At 43.4% G+C, this 19,660-nt stretch overlaps 1 protein-coding gene across 1 annotated transcript; it reads left to right on the top strand.

The window, feature by feature from the left end:
- The first annotated feature begins 2,733 nt into the window (after positions 1-2,733).
- LOC120063533 (forkhead box protein N4-like) lies at positions 2,734-19,660 on the top strand. Its single transcript, XM_039013898.1, has 9 exons — positions 2,734-2,870; positions 6,423-6,610; positions 12,007-12,095; positions 12,247-12,357; positions 13,250-13,377; positions 13,589-13,685; positions 14,137-14,344; positions 18,526-18,909; positions 19,404-19,660. The coding sequence occupies exons 1-9, from the start codon at positions 2,734-2,736 to the stop codon at positions 19,658-19,660; spliced, it is 1,599 nt and encodes a 532-aa protein (XP_038869826.1).

Raw genomic sequence — 19,660 nt, 5'->3', positions numbered from 1 at the left:
CGCACTTAGCTATTCTACAAGTGGTTTGAGGCAGGCGTTCAAGATTGTGAGAGTTTTCAAGTGCAACGTTAAAAACGATGGTTTTTGGAAACAGCTCGGCGATTTAATAATGCTCCTACGAGGGTTCTAACGATGAACTTAGCCTTAAAATGCTATTGGGAAACCGGGCACTGGTTGATTGCCTTGGCTGTAGACAGTGTCTGAATGTCACACACTCCAATCCTTTACCAGTATAATTTAACTAATGTAACCACTTGTGAAATAATTTGAGAGTCCAAAAGGCACAGTCAAAAGGACACCAGACTGTATTAAACACAAGCAGAACTCGAAATATTTAGTTACAATCACATCATTTCTCTGTCAACATATTTGTTTCTCTCTCTTAACAGCAACAATATTATAAAATAGACTGTAGTGATAAATAAACCATTATAATTGTACATATCTATGGGAGAGCCCTAGAAAGACAATTGACATGCATGAATCAGGGAAGGGGTTTGGGTCCCTCGGCAAATAATCTAACTGGAGCCCTGTGAAGAATACAGTGGAAGACCACAGGCTCTAGGACCTAAGCGTTCAGTCTTTGATGGTCTTATTTTGTCCGTTACGTTCATGCATGTAATCGTTGATTGTTTCTATTGTGACAGCGCAATTTACCATCTGTGGTGTCCCATGGGGTTGACACTGTCATTGGCTCTATCCCCACAGACTTAGAGGAATTTATGTTAATTTCCCGTTGTGAATTTTACTTTTAGAGGTCTTTCCAATTATATTTGTGTATGTGAACGTGGTCAAAATATTTTAAATTTGGTAAAACCACAAAATAAGTGAAGTAAAAAATAAATGTATTTTTTAAAAGTAGCCTATAGGCCTAAACAAGGAAAATTTCTCCTCCTTTTCTTAACAGTTTTTACTCTATTTCTGGGAGCTTATAGCCCATAAGGGTCTATTGCTACTATTTATTGTCGCTTGAACACTTGTCGAAATACTGTCTGTGTTCCATAACACAGGTTGACCTCACCAGCGCAAATCTCCTCTGACAAGTGTCAACTTTTCCGCCTTGAGGTTTCCTGGGCTCCTACCTCCCATGCGCGCATTTCTTCCCGCTTTTGTGCAGAGAAAGACGCGGGTGCAGCGGCGGGGAAACAATTGTCTGCAAACACTCGCCTAAAATGTACATTCATTTAGACGCTCACAAGTAGCGAGACACCATCACAGTCGAGGGTCTCTATTTGTTGGAATACTTAAAAAATGGAACTTACGGAGATGGACACGACATTAACTTATTGAAGGAAAATTGTATAGGCTAAAAATAGGCTATAACATTATACTTGATCAATTATTCCGCTTACTTCTTATATATATATATATATATACACTTCATCACTCTGCCAAGTCTTAATTGAAAATCAGCACTAGATTGTAAAAAAAAGCATATAAGACTTGGCAGAGTGATGAAGTGTTTCGTAGCCTATTGTTGTCTAGCGACGCATCTAAAGTGCACCTGCGCATCGATCATGACCAAAGCAATTTATTTTAGCTGACCAACAAAAAGTATCACACATATAGGTTATCATCTGTCATCTTACTATGACAATTGTCAACAATATTGGATAAAGTCTCAGTGGCTGCAGCTAATGAACGCAATACCTACAGTTTATCCAGGAACTGCACAATCACAATAATTAAAGGAAGAACTAGCATATAGGCCTAAATACAAAAAGTAAGCACAGACTGCAGATCTGTTTAGACTGTGCGGATGGTGCGCTTGCTGTCTTCCACCGGACTGTCACAAATTGTTACATTGGCAGCAGGCCCCTAGAGCAACAATAGGCTCCGTTGAGGTAGACCTACTGCGCATGACAGTCTGCTGGACAGTTCCAGAGAGGGAAATTTAAAAACGGTTTTAGGGAAACAAGTGCAGCACAGTGAAAATACAGTAGGCTACACGGGGCTCATCGCCAGCTCAAATTTGCTGCAGATTATTCTAAACAGGTAAGATTTTCATTTTTTTTTCGGAATTACGAGAACGACGATCAGCAAATAGTTGTAGGCCTAAGACTTTGAGTGAGAGGGGATTATTTCAATTAGACGACTTTTCAGTCAGGCCAATTGATATGTCAGTAAGGGTGGGAAACGCGGCGATATTTTGAGATTGCACATCAAGTATACATTTTTTAAGCAGTCAAGTTAATAAACAGCCTTGTGAACTGAAATGAAATAAAAAGCCATCATTGGCAAAATCAATAAATTGCCATCATTTTGTTTTCCATAACATAAAACTCGATTGTATAGCCTATTCATTTGAAGCACAGCCTACACAATGTGAACTGAGAATACACCTTTAACTTTGCTTCATTCTTACACCAAAAAAGATCACACGTGTTGTTTTCTATGTTAATATTAAATGGTTATGTTTTTGCCATAATAGGTGATATGATTGTCATTAGTTTATAACAGTAGGTCCCATTATTAACTGGTCATAATCCGATTCAGATTGTTTTCTATAGACATTCATTGTAGCTTGTATGATTAAATAAATAACAGAAAATGCTTGTTTTTCCCCATAAGTAGTCTGTTTGATGTGCTAATATTTTATTGATCTAAATGCCAGTATAATAACATATATAATGAGTTGCTAAAACAAGGAAACAAAGGAATTCAAAGTGTTGTTTCAGTTTTGAAAACAGAAATAGACCCAGGCCTAAATTAAATGAAAGCACTGTAGCCTAGATGTCTTATGCAGTTGCACTTTTTCCCTTGTTGCAGCATTATCAAACATCCCAGGAAATGATAGAAAGTAGAATTACCACCAGCATGTCAGGAATTCTCGAAAATTCAGGTCATCATCCCTCTCCACAAGACTACAGGTAAGACTGGATTTATAACATTCAGTTACTTTAAAGACAGCCTTTGAATGATTTTAAATCAGACTAAATCCTAACCACAGATATAAGGGTTTTGATACATTTTGTATTTTGTAAAGTTGGCAACACTCAACACTGAAAATATGGTTCAAAATGTTCAGGCATAAGGATAATTCCAAGATATATTTTCCTAAATCTCCCTATATGTTTAATCGAAATGTAGATGGACAGCTCTTTCAGTGAAGGGAGGGGGCTTATGAAAAAGTGGAATGAAAAAACAACAACCTTAGAGTGAATGATTTTCAGTCTGAATGGATCTGTCAGAAACCATCAGCTCTGTTTACATTCCCTCTGTCGGCACACGGAGAGACTGAGCCTCTTGGCCCGCCGGCTCCGAGGGGGAGATGGGGCTCTCCGGGTCACTACTGCGGAGAAGTGGCTCCCAATTAGGAGGAGGAGGTGGAGGGAATGGGAGGGGGAGGGGGTGGAGCGGGGTGAGCTGCAGTGTTGAACGTGCGACTGGTGCTAGATGGGGGACACCATAGACCAACATGCCTTGCCTCGCTGAACATCCACTTCATTGTGGGTTAAGTGTGTGGGAGGGAGGGAGGAAGGGTCTAGAGATGTTTGTGAGATTTTCAGACAAGCGTTAAGAATGGGACCTCCTTGCATAGTTCTCATTCGTTTTAACATGTCAAGTATGAGTCATAGGCTAGGACTGTTTCCAACCTAGTTGAAATATTTGGTTCAAATCCCACTAATCGTTAAAGGGATGTTCATGTTTTACTCAACACACAACTTAACATGGTTTTTGTACCTCTTTCATTTTGAAAATAGGTCCAAAACACCTTACAAACACCCCAATACTCATCATGAATCCCTTCTGAAGGTCATGTCTGCATTTGATGCATCTCAATTACAACATTCAAAAGTAGATTGAACCACCATAAATGTCAGGCGTCCTTGAGAAAGGAATACTTGTGTAATATGAGTTGGATTGGTGTGCTTGTAAGGTGCTTTAGAGGTATTTCAGAATGAATGGGGGGGGGGGGGTATTGGAATACTGACAAAACACAATGACTATCAAATACCTAAGTAAATTAAACAAAATACATATCCCAAGAACTGTATTGGGGATCCAACTACAGCCTGGGTAAGTGAAAAAATTATGTGAAGTTGTATTGAGTTGAAACAATAAAAAAGCTTCTTAAATGTATAACCACTCTTACATGTATAGACAAACAGAGCTATTGATGAAAGTAGGCTTAGGCTTAGGCTCCTCCTAAGATATCCACATTTTATTTTTAAGCATCATTGAGGCTTTACAGTGTTTGTTTACATTTACGATGTTTACAAACAGAGTAAAACAAGCTTATATTTTGGATTCTGATGGTGTACAACAACTGAACTAAACTCATGAGGCATTTTTCTAAGTTATATTCTTCAAGAATCAATTAGTAGTATTATTAATTTGTAAGCCAACAAAATGTATGTAGCAACTGCAGATTGCTCCTTTGAGGCCAAAATAATAATATTTTGGGCATATGCTTCCATTGGAACTAGTGCTCTCTAAAATGTGTTTTACCAATTTGGATTTAGCCTTAACTATATATATTTTTGGTGTGTTTTTTTCTGTTGGAGCGAGGGAGAGAGAGAGAGAGAGAGAGAGGGAGAGAGAGAATGTATGTGGCGGATGTACATGTGTCTTTTTGGAGGGGTAGAGGAAGCTCATACTTCAAAGCTCAAGATGAAATAGGTGTTGTCTGTGGTGTACAGTGTCACAGGAGCTTCTGTCACTCTGCTTTGAAAGAGACGGTTATTCACAAGCCTTTACTGGCACACGCAGTCAAGGTGTCCAAAGCCTTGTGAAATTATGTAATTTATTCAGGTGACAGGTTGAGTGAGCAGTGTGGCCTGACCTCCAACCCCCCACCCCCACCTTCCCCAAGGGCCTTGTCTACTGCCCTTCTGGAGGGAGGGGGGGGGGGGGGCATTGAGGGGAGAGGCTGGAAAGGGACAGGGAAGCAGATGGCATCCTACTTGTCTCTCTTGTGTGAGAGCTGTCATTCCAACAGATTAATGCAGGGACTGTTTTTTTTTTTAAACGGCAAAGACAATCAAGGAAGGGTCTGGGGGGAAACAATAGAGCCACGTGCCACTGGGCAGATTTGTCGTTTGGGACACAATCACTTTTCAATAGACAAGGCCAACTGTTACAGAGCAACATGTGCTGCTTTCCCATGTTTTCAAATGATCTCATGCGCTGTGTACTTATGATTCAGCCTATGGTTAAAGGGAGATTGTGGTCACCTGACATAGGGGTAATTTTGTTTGCAGTTGGGGTTGGGGTGGGATCCTACGGTGTCCAGGCCCACAAAGTAACTGAATAGTGAGTGTTGTCATAGCGACCCCAATTACTGAACTCTTCTACAGTAAGTCTGTGCAAAGACGACTGGAGAGGATTCAAGAGGATTCCTCTCTTTTCTTCCAGCAGAACCCAACTGTTTTTAAAGAAACAATGATAAAAAGCTGAGAGGCAGGCCCATGCCCCCGATTAAGCAGAAATGATACAGTAAATCTTAACTCATTTCATTGTACGCTGGTAAGGAAATTCATTTTAGACAAGACTAAATAATCATTAGGTTGTGGTTGTGTAGCTAATCTAGTGGGGGGTTTTTGTACAGTATTTCCAAAAAACTCAGGAAGTAACCATTGAAATGTCTAATGTTGATTTGGAAGTTCACAAGCAAATTTGAAGAGGGATTAATAATGTTGAGAATCTTGGCTTTGTAACGGTCGTCTGTTGAAGAAGGATTGGATCAAAGCGCAGCGTGGTAAGTGTTCATGCTTTTTATTACAACTGAACACTAATAACAAAAATAACAAAGAGAATGAACGAAAACCGAAACAGTCCTGTCAGCTGCAGAAACACAAAACAGAAAATAACTACCCACAAAGCATCGGTGGGGAAAAGCTACCTAAGTATGATTCTCAATCAGAGACAACGATAGACAGCTGCCTCTGATTGAGAACCACACCCGGCCAAACACAAAGAAATACAAAACATAGAAAATGAACATAGAATGCCCACCCAAATCACACACTGACCAAACCAAAATAGAGACATAAAAAGCTCTCTACGGTCAGGGCGTGACAGGCTTTGTGTGTCCATAATGTTACTATTGCAGTAATTACCTAATTAAATAGCACTCTATAATCTACTTGTGGTAAATCCCAGATTAAACAAAACTCCTGAATAATGATTTGTTCTCACTTCTCCCCCTCCATTATTGAATGTATTACTTACCATAACTCGCTGTTCAGTCAGTGTATTTTATATTTGCCCAAGATATAACAAAGACCTGGGTTCGAATACTATTTCTAAAATGTTACTTTCTCATTTGTTTAAGAGTTTGCACTTTTGGGACTTTTGGTATTGGTTCCATCGCAACAATGCTTTCAACTAGTATTTGAACCCAGGCCTGGATATAATGAACAGTTGTAATCTAGGCTGTGTATCTGAGTGGTTGTGTTGCTTGTGTCCCGCCTCTGCAGACTTCTGACCACAGACCCCTCCCAGCTCCGAGAGGAGGATCTCCCCGGGGACCTGCAGCCTTTGTCGTGGCTCACCTCTGTAGATGTTCCCCGGCTGCAGCAGATGGCCGATGGTCGCGGTGGTGGCGGAGGAGACTTCAACGGGCCTTCCCAGGGGCAGGGGGGCAGCCTGCTGGAGCAGCAGACAGGTTTATTTTTGTAATTTTTTATTTCACCTTTATTTAACCAGGTAAGCCAGTTGAGAACAAGTTCTCATTTACAACTGCAACCTGGCCAAGATAAAGCAAAGCAGTGCGACACAAACATCACAGAGTTACACATGGGATAAACAAACGTACGGTCAATAACACAATAGAAAAATCTGTATACAGTGTGTGCAAATGTAGATTAGGGAGGTAAGGCAATTAATAGGCCATAGTGGCAAAATAATACAAAATTAGCAATTAACACTGGAGTGATAGATGTGCAGATTATGAATGTGCAAGTAGAGATACTGGGGTGCAAAGGAGCAAAAAAATAAATAACAATATGGGGATGAGGTAGTTGGTGGTCTATTTACAGATGGGCTGTGTACAGGTGCAATGATCGGTAAGCTGCTCTGACAGCTGATGTTTAAAGTTCGTGAGGGAGATATAAGACTCCAGCTTCAGTGATTTTTGAAATTCGTTCCAGTCATTGGCAGCAGAGAACTGGAAGGAAAGGCGGCCAAAAGAGGAGTTGGCTTTGGGGATGACTAGTGAAATATACCTGCTGGAGCGCATGCTACGGGTGGGTGCTGCTATGGTGACCAGTGAGCTGAGAGAGGGCGAGGCTTTATCTAGCAAAGACTTATAGATGACCTGGAGCCAGTGGGTTTGGCGACGAATATGAAGTGAGGGCCAGCCAACAAGAGCATACAGGTCGCAGTGGTGGGTAGTATATGGGGCTTTGGTGACAAAACGGATGGCACTGTGATAGATTGCATCCAATTTGCTGAGTAGAGTGTTGGAAGCTATTTTGTAAATGACATCGCCGAAGTCAAGGATCAGCAGGATAGTCAGTTTTACAAGGGTATGTTTGGCAGCATGAGTGAAGGATGCTTTGTTGTGAAATAGGAAGCCGATTCTAGATTTAATTTTGGATTGGAGATGCTTAATGTGAGTCTGGAAGGAGAGTTAACAGTCTAACCAGACACCTAGGTATTTGTAGTTGTCCACATGTTCTAAGTCAGAACCGTACAGAGTAGCGATGCTAGACGGGCGGGTGGGTGTGGGCAGCGATCGGTTGAAGAGCATGCACTTAGTTTTACTTGCATTTAAGAGCTGTTGGAGGCCACGGAAGGAGCATTGTATGGCATTGAAGCTCGTCTGGAGGCTAGTTAACACAGTTGTTACGCACGCCTCTGAAAAGAGCGAACGCAACACCCTGCTGCAACTCAACTCCCCGTGAAGTGAAATAGGTATGGGACTGTAGGTGTGAGAAAGGACGACAAAAGGCAGAATTGACCGTGTACTAGGATTTTATTCCTTTACACTGTAATATGGGGAAAAGGGTCTGGACGGAACCAAAGCAAAGAAAGTAAATGTCAAAGCCCCCCCTCTCCTATCTAACCTGCCTACCCACTACTTACCTTACTTTGCACCGCCTGGTGCGCTAACCAAAATACAGGGGGTGGTCCGCCCAGGTCTTACCTAGTGTGCCTAGACAGTGAATATACTACGGGTATATGTATGCCCGCGGGCCTCTTGCCTAAGCACTCCCTAGGTGCCTTCCCCTTCCCCCCTGGGAACAAATGAAACAGAATATCAAACAATTACTCAAACAAACTAAGAAACCAAGGACATCAAATAAGCTCTATCTGATAATGCAACAAACTAACACAGTACATACCAAATCGCTTTCTGAGAAACAACTAACACTATATAACCCTCAGCTCCCTGAAAAACAACCAACATAGTTTTCAGCAATTGCAATTGCATTCTCTATTTCACAATCAAATTCTCTCTGCATTCTCTCTCAGCAAAAATCGCTCTCTGCACTCTCTCTCAGCAAAAATCTCTATCACAATCAATCTTTCTGCAATCTCCTCAGCCTGCAATGATCTAAGCCTGCCTATGATCTCACCCTTCTGAACAACAGAACACTGGCTTTTATAGCTTCAGAAGGCATTGGTAATTGGAGACAGCTGCGTCCTGACGAGGGGGCGGGGTCAGCTCTCCAATCATCAATTGCGGGCCGACCAATCAGCTGCTTGGGGAGAATTTCAGGAAGCCATCTCCTGAAACACACACACTCAAATACAAACTACAACACAGAAACTGGGGAACGTAACAACAGTGTCCAAAGAAGGGCCAGAAGTATACAAAATGGTGTCGTCTGCATAGAGGTGGATCAGAGAATCACCAGCAGCAAGAGCGACATCATTGATGTATACAGAGAAAAGAGTCGGCCCGAGAATTGAACCCTGTGGCACCCCCATAGAGACTGCCAGAGGTCCGGACAACAGGCCGTCCGTTTTGACACACTGAACTCTATCTGAGAAGTAGTTGGTGAACCAGGCGAGGCAATCATTTGAGAAACCAAGCTTGTTGAGTCTGCCGATAAGAATGCAGTGATTGACAGTCGAAAGCCTTGGCCAGGTCGATGAAGACGGCTGCACAGTACTGTCTTTTATCGATGGCAGTTATGATATCATTTAGGACCTTGAGCGTGGCTGAGGTGCACCCATGACCAGCTCGGAAAACAGATTGCATAGCGGAGAAGGTACGGTGGGATTCGAAATGGTCGGTAATCTGTTTGTTAACTTGGCTTTTGAAGACTTTAGAAAGGCAGGGTAGGATAGATATAGGTCTGTAACAGTTTGGGTTTAGAGTGTCTCCCTTTGAAGAGGGGGATGACCGCGGCAGCTTTCTTTAGGGATCTCAGACGATATGAAAGAGAGGTTGAATAGGCTAGTAATAGGGGTTGCAACAATTGCAATGGATAATTTTAGAAAGAGAGGGTCCAGATTGTCTAGCCCAGCTGATTTGTAGGGGTCCAGATTTTGCATGCTTATTTAAGATGGTGAGGAAAGCACTTTTAAAGAATAACCAGGCGTCCTCTACTGACGGAATGAGGTCAATATCCTTCCAGGATACCCGGGCCATGTTGATTAGAAAGGCCTGCTCGCTGAAGTGTTTTAGGGAGCGTTTGACAGTGATGAGGGGTGGTCGTTTGACCGCGGACCCATTACGGATGCAGGCAATGAGGCAGTGATCGCTGAGATCCTGATTGAAGACAACAAAGGTGTATTTAGAGAGTAGCTTGGTCAGGATGATATCCAATGCGGGTGCCTGTGTTTACGGATTTAGGGTTGTACCTGGTAGGTTCCTTGATCATTTGTGTGAGATTGAGGGCATCTAGCTTAGATTGTAGGATGGCCGGGGTGTTAAGCATATCCCAGTTTAGGTCACCTAACAGTACAAACTCTGAAGATAAATGGGGGGTGAATTAATTCACATATGGTGTCCAGGGCACAGCTGGGGGCTGAGGGGGGTCTATAACAAGCGGCAACAGTGAGAGACTTGTTTCTAGAAAGGTGGATTTTTAAAAGTAGGTCTGTTTGGGCACAGACCTGAATAGCATGACAGAACTTTGCAGGCTATCGCTGCAACCCCTTTGGCAGTTCTATCTTGTCGGAAAATGTTGTAGTTGGTGATGGAAATGTCAGAATTTTTGGTGGCCTTCCTAAGCCAGGATTCAGACACGGCAAGGACATCAGGGTTGGCGTAGTGTGCTAAAGCAGTGAATAAAACAAACTTAGGGAGGAGGCTTCTAATGTTAACATGCATGAAACCAAGGCTTTTACGGTTTCAGAAGTCAACAAATGATAGTGCCTGGGGAATAGGAGTGGAACTGGGGAACACGGGGCCTGGGTTAACCTCTATATCACCAGAGGAACAGAGGAGGAGTAGGATAAGGGTATGGCTAAAGGCTATAAGAACTGGTCGTCTAGTGCGTTTGGGACAGAAAATAAAAGGAGCATATTTCTGGGCGTGGTAGAATAGATTCAGGGCATAATGTACAGACAATGGTATGGTAAGATGTGAGTACAGTGGAGGTAAACCTAGGCGTTGAGTGACGATGAGAGAGGTTTCGTCTCTGGAGGCACCAGTTAAGCCAGATGAGGTCTCTGCATGTGGGTGGGGTGGGACAAAAGAGCTATCTGAGGCATGTTGAGCAGGACTGAGGGCTCTACAGTGAAATAAAACAATAAGAACTAAGCAAGACAGCAGTAGATAAGGCATACTGACATTAGAGAGAGGCATAAAGCAATCACAGGTGTTGATCAGGAGAGCTAAGACAACAACTGGTAAATGGCGATGAATGGGCAGAGCGGGTCAGTTAGGTACATACAGGACCTGAGTTCGAGGCTGGGGCCGACAGGTAAACAAAATGAGGTACCGTGTTATTGAAAAAGTCCAGGGGGCATCAGCTGTGTAGCCGAGTGATCATAGGGTCAAAAGAGCAGCAATAGGTGAGTCAGGGTACCGTTCGGTAGTCACTACCACGCTAGGTGAGCAGGGGACACAGTGTTCAGAAAAGCTAGCGGACCGGGGCTAGTAGATGGTTCTTCGGCGACATCGTAACAGAATAGCCCGTTGTGACCCTATCGGGCGATCAGGTCGTCGGTCCATTCGTGATGGACCGGCGGGGCTCCCTGTCGACAATAAAGGGTCCAGGCCAATTGGCAAAGGAGGTATTGTAGCCCTAGAATTAGCTGGTATATGGGCCTAGCTCGAGGCTAGCTCAAGGCTACCTGATATGCTCTGGGTTGATATCCCGCTGTGCAGACTGGCAGGTGTTGTCCGAACTAAGGCTGGCTTGGTGACCGAGAAAAAGGTGAAGACCGCTAGCCGTGGCTAACAAAGACTAGTAGCTCGTTATTTGGCTAGCTCCTGATGGAAGTTCCAGTGATAAGGAATAAAAATAGCAGATCCGTACCACTGGGTGAGGCGGGTTGCAGGAAAGTATATTTAGTTCGTAGATAGAAAGTGAGATCAAGATATATACGAAAAAGACCGGCTATTTACACGGGATAAGACAAAAACAAACACACACGTCCTATTGCTATGCTATCTTGGATTCAAGGTGAGACGCACACACACTCCACGTCGGTGGGGCAGCGCCGTTTCAAATCCACACACATACGCTTTGATTGGATAGTTCAGGAGTGCTGCTAGGCCCGGATGTTGAGGAGGACAAGTTAGCCAAAGCCATTACAGTTGGAAACAAGCTATAACTGCCAACCTGGCTAATAAGACTTGCAAGACAAATCAAATCGTTAAAGTATAAGGGGGTATAGACTCGGGCCTGTGCTAAATCTTGATAGGGCCATGGGCCCTATTTGAATACTTTGCAAATGCATCCTCCTTGAAGTACAATCACAGATCTGAATGCTTGGATTAGTGAAAGGAATAGGGTGGTAGTCTTGCTTAAACTTATCCCATCACCTGTATATCTACACTTACCTCAAGGAAACGAGGACGAAAGGATTGTAACAGGGCCGATGTGTGGAGATTGATTGGGGACTGACCTGGATGATGTACTTCTTCCTTCCTCACAGCTCAGCTGAACAACATAACCATGGCAGGGGGACAGGGAGCCATGATCCACCTACAGAGCAACATGCAGCACAGCCCCCTGGGAATTAACGTCATCACCGCCCAAAGCGGAAGTGTACGTTTTGCTTCCCGACCAATTATTTATCAACAATTTTTTTTTGTTTAATCAATGCTTATACTCTAGGACAGTAAAGTATAGGATATACTTAATATACTAAACTTGTCCTCGGTCTACTCCACAGATGTCTCCGTTCTCCATGAATGGGCAGCCCTCCCCAGGGCACCAATGCCCTGCCTCTGTCTACCAACCTACACCCCAACAAGTGTTCACTCTGACCCAGACTAGCCAGCAGGTAACTACGTCATCCCTGCAACTGGGCTGTGGATACAGTTTGTTAATTAGAGATGAATTATTACATACACTGAGTGTACAAAGCATTAGGAACACCTGCTCTTTGCATGACATAGACTGACCAGGTGAATCCAGGCGAAGCTATGGTCCCTTATTGATGTCACTTGTTAAATCCACTTCAATCATTGTAGATGAAGGGGAGGAGACAGGTTAAATAATGATTTTTAAGCCTTGAGACAATTGAGACATGGATTGTGTGTGTGTGTGCCATACAGAGGATGAATGGGCAAGGCGAAAGTGCCTTTGAACGGGGTATGGTAGAAAGTGCCAGGCGCCCCGGTTTGAGTGTGTCAAGAACTGCAACGCTGCTGGGTTTTTCCCGCTCAACCGTTTCCCATGTGTATCAAGAATGGTCCAAAGGTCATCCAGATATCTTGACACAACTGTGGGAGGCATCGGAGTCAACATGGGCCAGCATCCCTGTGGAACGCTTTCAACACCTTGTAGAGTCCATGCCCCGACGAATTGAGTCTGTTCTGAGGAGGTGCAACTCAATATTAGGAAGCTGTGACTAATATTTTGTACACAGAATTGTTAGAGTATTTAGTGTTACTAAAATAGTTATAAGAGCTGTCCAGTGGATAACTAAGTTACAATGTAAAACTGTTAATATAGTATTGTTACTACAGTGTTATTCCATGGGTATAAGAGCAACTTCATGTCGTTCGAGATTACTCTACCAGTTTACCTTCTGCTGCTGATTAAAGGTTTGATATTTAGATGCCATTCATTCAAACAACAAGAAATATGTTTTTGAATGAAGTTGAAAATAATACACAATAGAGATTTTCTAGATTGTTCACTAATTTCTCTTTGCCCTCTCCCCCTCTCAGTGTACTCCTGCTGGGCTCTATGGCAATGTCTCGTTCAACAACCAAAGCCTGTTCACACAGCCGCGCCTGGCTCCACAAAATCAGGACCTGCAGCCCAAGACTTTCCCCAAGCCCATCTACTCCTACAGGTGAGCTTCCCCCTGGGCCAAGTGGCATTATAGTATTATTGTATTGCCTGGGTCGTGTTCATTAGGGCACACAATGGAAGATGACAAAGTCGTTTCCTGTTTCAGTCATTTTTATTCCCTTTGATGCCTAGTAAACACGAACCTGGTCTAATTATCAACAGTATATGTAGCCTAATGCACTTATTGTCTCGCTACTTTGATCCGTCCTCAGCTGTTTGATCTCTATGGCTCTGAAGAACAGCAAGACAGGCAGTCTCCCAGTCAGCGAGATCTACACCTTTATGAAGGAACATTTTCCCTACTTTAAGGTATGACTCGATCGGATCCTCTAAGGCACGTGTGAAACTCATTCCAAAGAGGGCTGAGTGTCTGCAGGTTTTCGCTCCTACCTTGTACTTGATTTATGAATTAAGGTCACTAAATAGTAAGGAACTCCCCACACCTGGTTGTCTAGGGTTTAATTGAAAGGAAAAAACAAAAAACTGCAGACACTAGTCACTCCATGGAATGATATTGACACCCCTGCTCTAAGGGCTGGTTTCCCAGACCCAGATTAAGCCTAGCCATGGACTAAACAACATGCTCAATAAAGAATCTCCATTGAGCATGCTTTTTAGTCCAGGACTAGGCTTATCTGGGCCTGGGAAACTGGCCTAATATTCAATAGGGATTGGGGAAGCAGATATTTTAGGTAAGCATTGTGCTAAGTCAGTCGTTTAAATGTCTCCTTCCTCTTCCTGGGTTTTCATCCGCCTGAAGACAGCACCAGACGGATGGAAGAACTCAGTCCGACACAACCTGTCACTAAACAAGTGCTTTGAGAAGGTGGAGAACAAGACCAGTGGGTCGTCTCGTAAGGGCTGCCTCTGGGCCCTGAACCCGGTCAAGATCGACAAGATGGAGGAGGAGATGCAGAAGTGGAAGCGTAAGGACCTCCCAGCCATCCGCCGCAGCATGGCCAACCCAGGTGAGACCACAGGACTGACTGAGGCCCATTCACACATAACCTGGGTCCTGTTCACCAGGCACAAAATGAAAGAAAAGGGAAGGAAACCGGGAGCGACAACCTTTTCCATTGCATAATGTTTAAAAACTTTTTCCTTTGTGTACTCTAATGAACACAGCCCATCAATGGAGAACACGCACCACCACCAATTAAGATGATTATGCCCATTCAGTTTTATATGTCAGTGTGGCAAGTGTCATGGCTACAGTTGGCTATGTTACAACTGATGACAACATTCTAATTCAAGAATAAACGAAAGAGGTTATCCATTTGTCACATTTAGTGGACTGCTATAAACAGGGCCGGATTAAGAAATCATAGTCACACCATCATTTTCGGTAAACAAATCCGTGCACCAAGATGCAATTGGATGCGTGGTAAATTTACTGTTAAAGAACAATCACCCTTATAATAAAGCCATAATAACATTTGCGATGTAGCATAGGCTACAGTTGAGCAGAGGCGTTTTTAGGATTTCCACACATGGGGATAATTTGTTAGCCTTTTAGGAAATGCATTTCATGTAATTCTACGTTGTTTACATGATATAATACATTAGCTGAATCTTTTTTAATACCACACAAATGACCGAAATGAGTGGCTACTCTGACAAACTGAGATCGAGCTGGTCTTGAATTCAAACAAACAATAGCCCAGGCCAAAGAAGCGACACACAGATTGTACAATATTAGGAGGCTATATACAGTGCATTCGGAAAGTATTCGGACCCCTTGACTTTTTCCACATTTTGTTACGTTACAGCCTTATTCTAAAATAGATTAAATAAATAAAAATCCTCATCAATCTACACACAATAAACAATAACGACAAAGCAAAAAACACTTTTGATCAATTTTAGCAAATGTATAAAACCTATAAACATAAATACCTTATTTACATGACTATGCTATGAGACTTACAGTAGAATTGAGCTCAGGTTGTTTCCATTGATCATCCTTGATGTTTCTACAACTTGATTGGACTCCACCTGTGGTAAATTTAATTGATTGGACATGATTTGGAAAGGCACAAACCTGTCTATTTAAGGTCCCACAGTTGACAGTGCATGTCAGAGCAAAAACCAAGCCATGAGGTCGAAGGAATTGTCCCTTGAGCTCCGAGACAGGACTGAGTCGAGGCACAGATCTGGGGAAGGGTACAAAAAAATGTCTGCAGCATTGAAGGTCCCCAAGAACACGGAGGCCTCCATCATTCTTGAATGGAAGAAGTTTGGAACCACAAAGTCTCTTCCTATAGCTGGCCAAACTGAGCAATTGGGGGAGAAGGGCTTTGGTCAGGGAGGTGACAGAGCTCCAGAGTTCCTCTATGGAGATGGGAGAACCTTCCAGAAGGAGAACCATCTCTGCAGCACTCCACCAATCAGGCCTTTATTGTAGAGTGGCCAGACGGAAGCCACTCCTCAGTAAAAGGCACATGAAAACCCGCTTGGAGTTTACCAAAAAGGCACCTACTGTAAAGACTCTCAGACCATGAGAAACAAGATTCTCTGGTCTGATGAAACCAAGATTGAACTCTTTGGCCTGAATGCCAAGCGTCACGTCTGGAGGAAACCTGGTACCATCCATACGGTGAAGCATGGTGGTGGCAGCATCATGCTGTAGGGATGTTTTTCAGTGGCAGGGACTGGGAGACTAGTCAAGATCGAGGGAAAGATAAATGGAGCAAAGTACAGAGAGATCCTTGATGAAAACCTGCTCCAGAGTGCTCAGGACCTCAGACTGGGGCGATGGTTCACCTTCCAACAGGACAACGACCCTAAGCACACAGCCAAGACAACGCAGGAGTGGCTTCGGGACAAGTCTCTGAATGTCCTTGAGTGGCCCAGCCAGATGCCGGACTTGAACCCGATCAAACATCTCTGGACAGACCTGAAAATAGCTTTGCAGCGACGCTCCCCATCCAACCTGACAGAGCTTGAGGTGTAAAGGTGTGCTAAGCATCATACCCAAGAAGACTTGAGGCTGTAATAGCTGCCAAAGGTGCTTGAACAAAGTACTGAGTAAAGGGTCTGAATACTTATGTAAATGTATTATTTCAGTTTTAAAAACCTGTTTTTGCTTTGTCATGATGGAGCACTGTATACTGAACAAAAATATAAACACAACATGTAAAGTGTTGGTCCCATGTTTCATGAGCTGAAATAAAAGATCCCAATAATTTTTCATACTCACAAAAAGGTTATTTCTCTCCAATTTTGTACACAAATTTGTTTACATCCCTGTTAGTGAGCATTTCTCATTTGCCAAGATAATCCATCCACCTGACAGGTGTAGCATATCCAGAAGCTGATTAAACAGAATGATCATTACACAGGTGCATCTTGTGCTTTGGACAATAAAAGGCTACTCTTAAATGTGCAGTTTTGTCACAAAACACAATGCCACAGATGTCTCAAGTTTTAAAGAAGCATGCAATTGGCAATGTCGTTTTAGAGAATTTGGCAGTACGACCAACCGGCTTCACAACTACAGACCACATGTAACCACGCCAGCCCAGGACCTTCACATCCGGCTTGTTCACTTGCGGGATTGTCTGAGACCAGCCACCCGGAGAGCTGATGAAACCGAGAAGTATTTCTGCCTGTAACAAAGCCCTTTTTGTAGGGAAAAACTAATTCTGATTGGCTGGGTCTGGCTCCCCAGTGGGTGGGCCTTTGCCCTCCTAGGCCCATCTATGCATGTGCCCCTGCTCAGTCAAGTGAAATCCATAGATTAGGGCCTAATGCATTTATTTAAATAGACTGATTTCCTCATATGAATTGTAACTCAGTAAAATCACAGAAATTGTTGCATGTTGCATTTATATTTTTGTTCAGTATATAGTACCAGTCAAAAGTTGACACACCAAGTCATTCAAAGGTTTTGTTTTATTTTGACTATTTTCTACATTGTAGAATAATAGTGAAGACATCAAAACTATGAAATAACACATATGGAATCATGTAGTAACCAAAAAAGTGTTAAACAAATCAAAATATATTTTATATTTGAGATTCTTCAAAGTAGCCACCCTTTGCCTTGATGCCTTGATAGTTCCAAAGACAGATGAATCTTCTCTTTTCAGCGGAAGGCATTGGCTTTCCAAACTGTATGTTTGTCCTGCAAAATTTTCAAAAGGCTAACAGACAGCAGCAACCAACCATAGAAATATAATCCATGGATGGCAGTTCCCATTCAAGTCAGGACTGGCAGCCATTGCTAGTGTACCCATGAGTTTAATAGTCAAATTGCCAGGGTAAGAAGTTACAAAACCCTTTTATGGATTATGTCTATGGCTACAACGCAGCAACCTATATATTTGGCGCGCATGCTGGCCAAACCGTGGCCTTCGCGACTGTAGGCAACTAGTAACTGCCAAAATAAATGAAACACTTGAGTAAATGAGGGCTACAAATAATATGTTAGGGTGTGGGGAGCATTTTCCTGGCATGGTTTAGGTCCACTTGTAGAATCTATGCCAAGGCGCAGCCGGTGGTGGCCTTTTTTAAGACACTATGTTGGTTTTTCCTTTATTTTGACATTTACCTGTATTGTATGTGCTTGTGCTAAAATGTAATCCACTGTTATTTTTGAGAAACTATTGATCCTCTGTGGCTAAATGATGCTCTCTTGTGCATCTTGAACATTGAGAGCGGGCTCCTGTAGTTGGATAAACAAATGCAATCATTATTTTTCTTTTTCTTTGCCTCTTGTGCCCAGCCCCTGACTCACACAATTGACCAGTCACATGAATTTATTATGCAGTTCATTTTTTATTAATCAGTTACCCAATCAAGGCATGGCCCCCCAGTTACCCACATGTCCCCCGCTACCTCCTCTCCTTCCCCCATCTGACAATTAGCAGAGCAGCAGCAGGGAGCAGCAGGCTGTCTACACTCATTGAGAGCGGGCTCCTGAATCCTCGTCTGGTTGGCGGTTGTAGTAAAATAATAAAATATATATTACATATAATCTATACTGTATATATTTACTTTATTTATTTTAAAAAATAGCTGCCTCTTGGGCCCTGGTAAGCTGGCCCTTGCGATAAGCAGCATCACAGAAAACAAATCTGCTTTGTTTTTTAAATTTTAAATGGAGTCATCAGTCGCTGAACTGGTCTGCTCCCTCTTTCCCTGTCAGATGAGTTGGATAGGTTGATTACGGACCGGCCAGAGAGCTGCAGACGGAAGCCCATGGACCCCGGGATGACCCGTCTGCCCAGCTGTCCGTCTGGCCTATCCCTGCCTGTCCCAGGCCAGATGCAACCCCAGCCCATGGTCACCCTGTCCCTGCAGTACCTGCCCATGCACCAGCATCACCAGCTCCATGCCCAGGCCAGGCTGGCCCCGGTGTCCCCCCCCCCTGCCCAAACACCCCCCCTCCACACCGTTCCTGACCTCTCCAACAGCCTCCTCGCTACCCAGCATCCCGGCAAGCAGCCGCACGACTTCTACAGTCTCCATGGTGAGGTCAACGCAGAGGTGGACACGCTGGACCCCAGCATCATGGACTTCGCTCTACAAGGTGGGTAGCTATAGTACTAGTCACAACAACATTATATATGGTCTTAAAACTCCACTGCAGTCAAAAAAATTGATTTCCTGTGAATTATATATATTTCCACACTGAGGTTGGAATAATATTGCGATTTGGTTTTTATTATGATAATGCCCTTTTAGTGTAAGAGTCGTTTGAAAAGACCACCTGAAAACCTGAAGTTTTGGCCTGCCTGATGACATCACCAGGCAGTAAATTGGTTAATAGAACAACTAGAGTTCCAAACCTGTAAAATTGCTCTTGTCAAGAAGCTATTTGTTTCTTTTTCACCATTTTGATTGAAAACAATCACAGTAAGTTACTTGATTTTTACCCAGAAATGATTTGAACGAGATAAAAACTGCTGCATTGGGCCTTTAACAATCTGGATACCAATGTGAATTTGCACGGCAGTTGGCCATTTTCTTGGCTTTCAGAAGCAGTGATGACCAGTGACGTGACACAATTACCTCCTTCCCCAGGTAACCTGTGGGAGATGAAAGACGACAGCTTTAATCTGGAGGCATTGGGCACCTTCAGTAACTCTCCCCTGCGTTTGTCTGACTGTGACATTGGCACCATGACGGGCAGCCTCCCTCCAGTCTACAGCGGGGGCAGCATGCCCTTCTCAGACCTACAGGTGACGGGCATGTACACCACCTACGCCGCCCTGGATACCCTCTCTTCCCAGTACATGGGCACACCAGGCAACAGCAAGCCCATCACTGCCCTGCTTTAA

Source organism: Salvelinus namaycush, chromosome 18 (genome assembly GCF_016432855.1).
Source record: "Salvelinus namaycush isolate Seneca chromosome 18, SaNama_1.0, whole genome shotgun sequence".
NCBI lineage: Eukaryota > Metazoa > Chordata > Actinopteri > Salmoniformes > Salmonidae > Salvelinus > Salvelinus namaycush.
Note: the sequence above shows the minus strand (reverse complement) of the source record. Positions and strands in the feature narration are given on the sequence as shown.

Bases quoted from the DNA above. Each gene is read 5' to 3' on its own strand.
- LOC120063533 (XM_039013898.1), top strand. From the start codon at position 2,734: ATGTCTTATGCAGTTGCACTTTTTCCCTTGTTGCAGCATTATCAAACA. The intron at 2,871-6,422 runs GTAAGACTGGAT...CCGCCTCTGCAG, and splicing joins CCCTCTCCACAAGACTACAG to ACTTCTGACCACAGACCCCT. The intron at 14,345-18,525 runs GTGAGACCACAG...TTTCCCTGTCAG, and splicing joins CCGCAGCATGGCCAACCCAG to ATGAGTTGGATAGGTTGATT.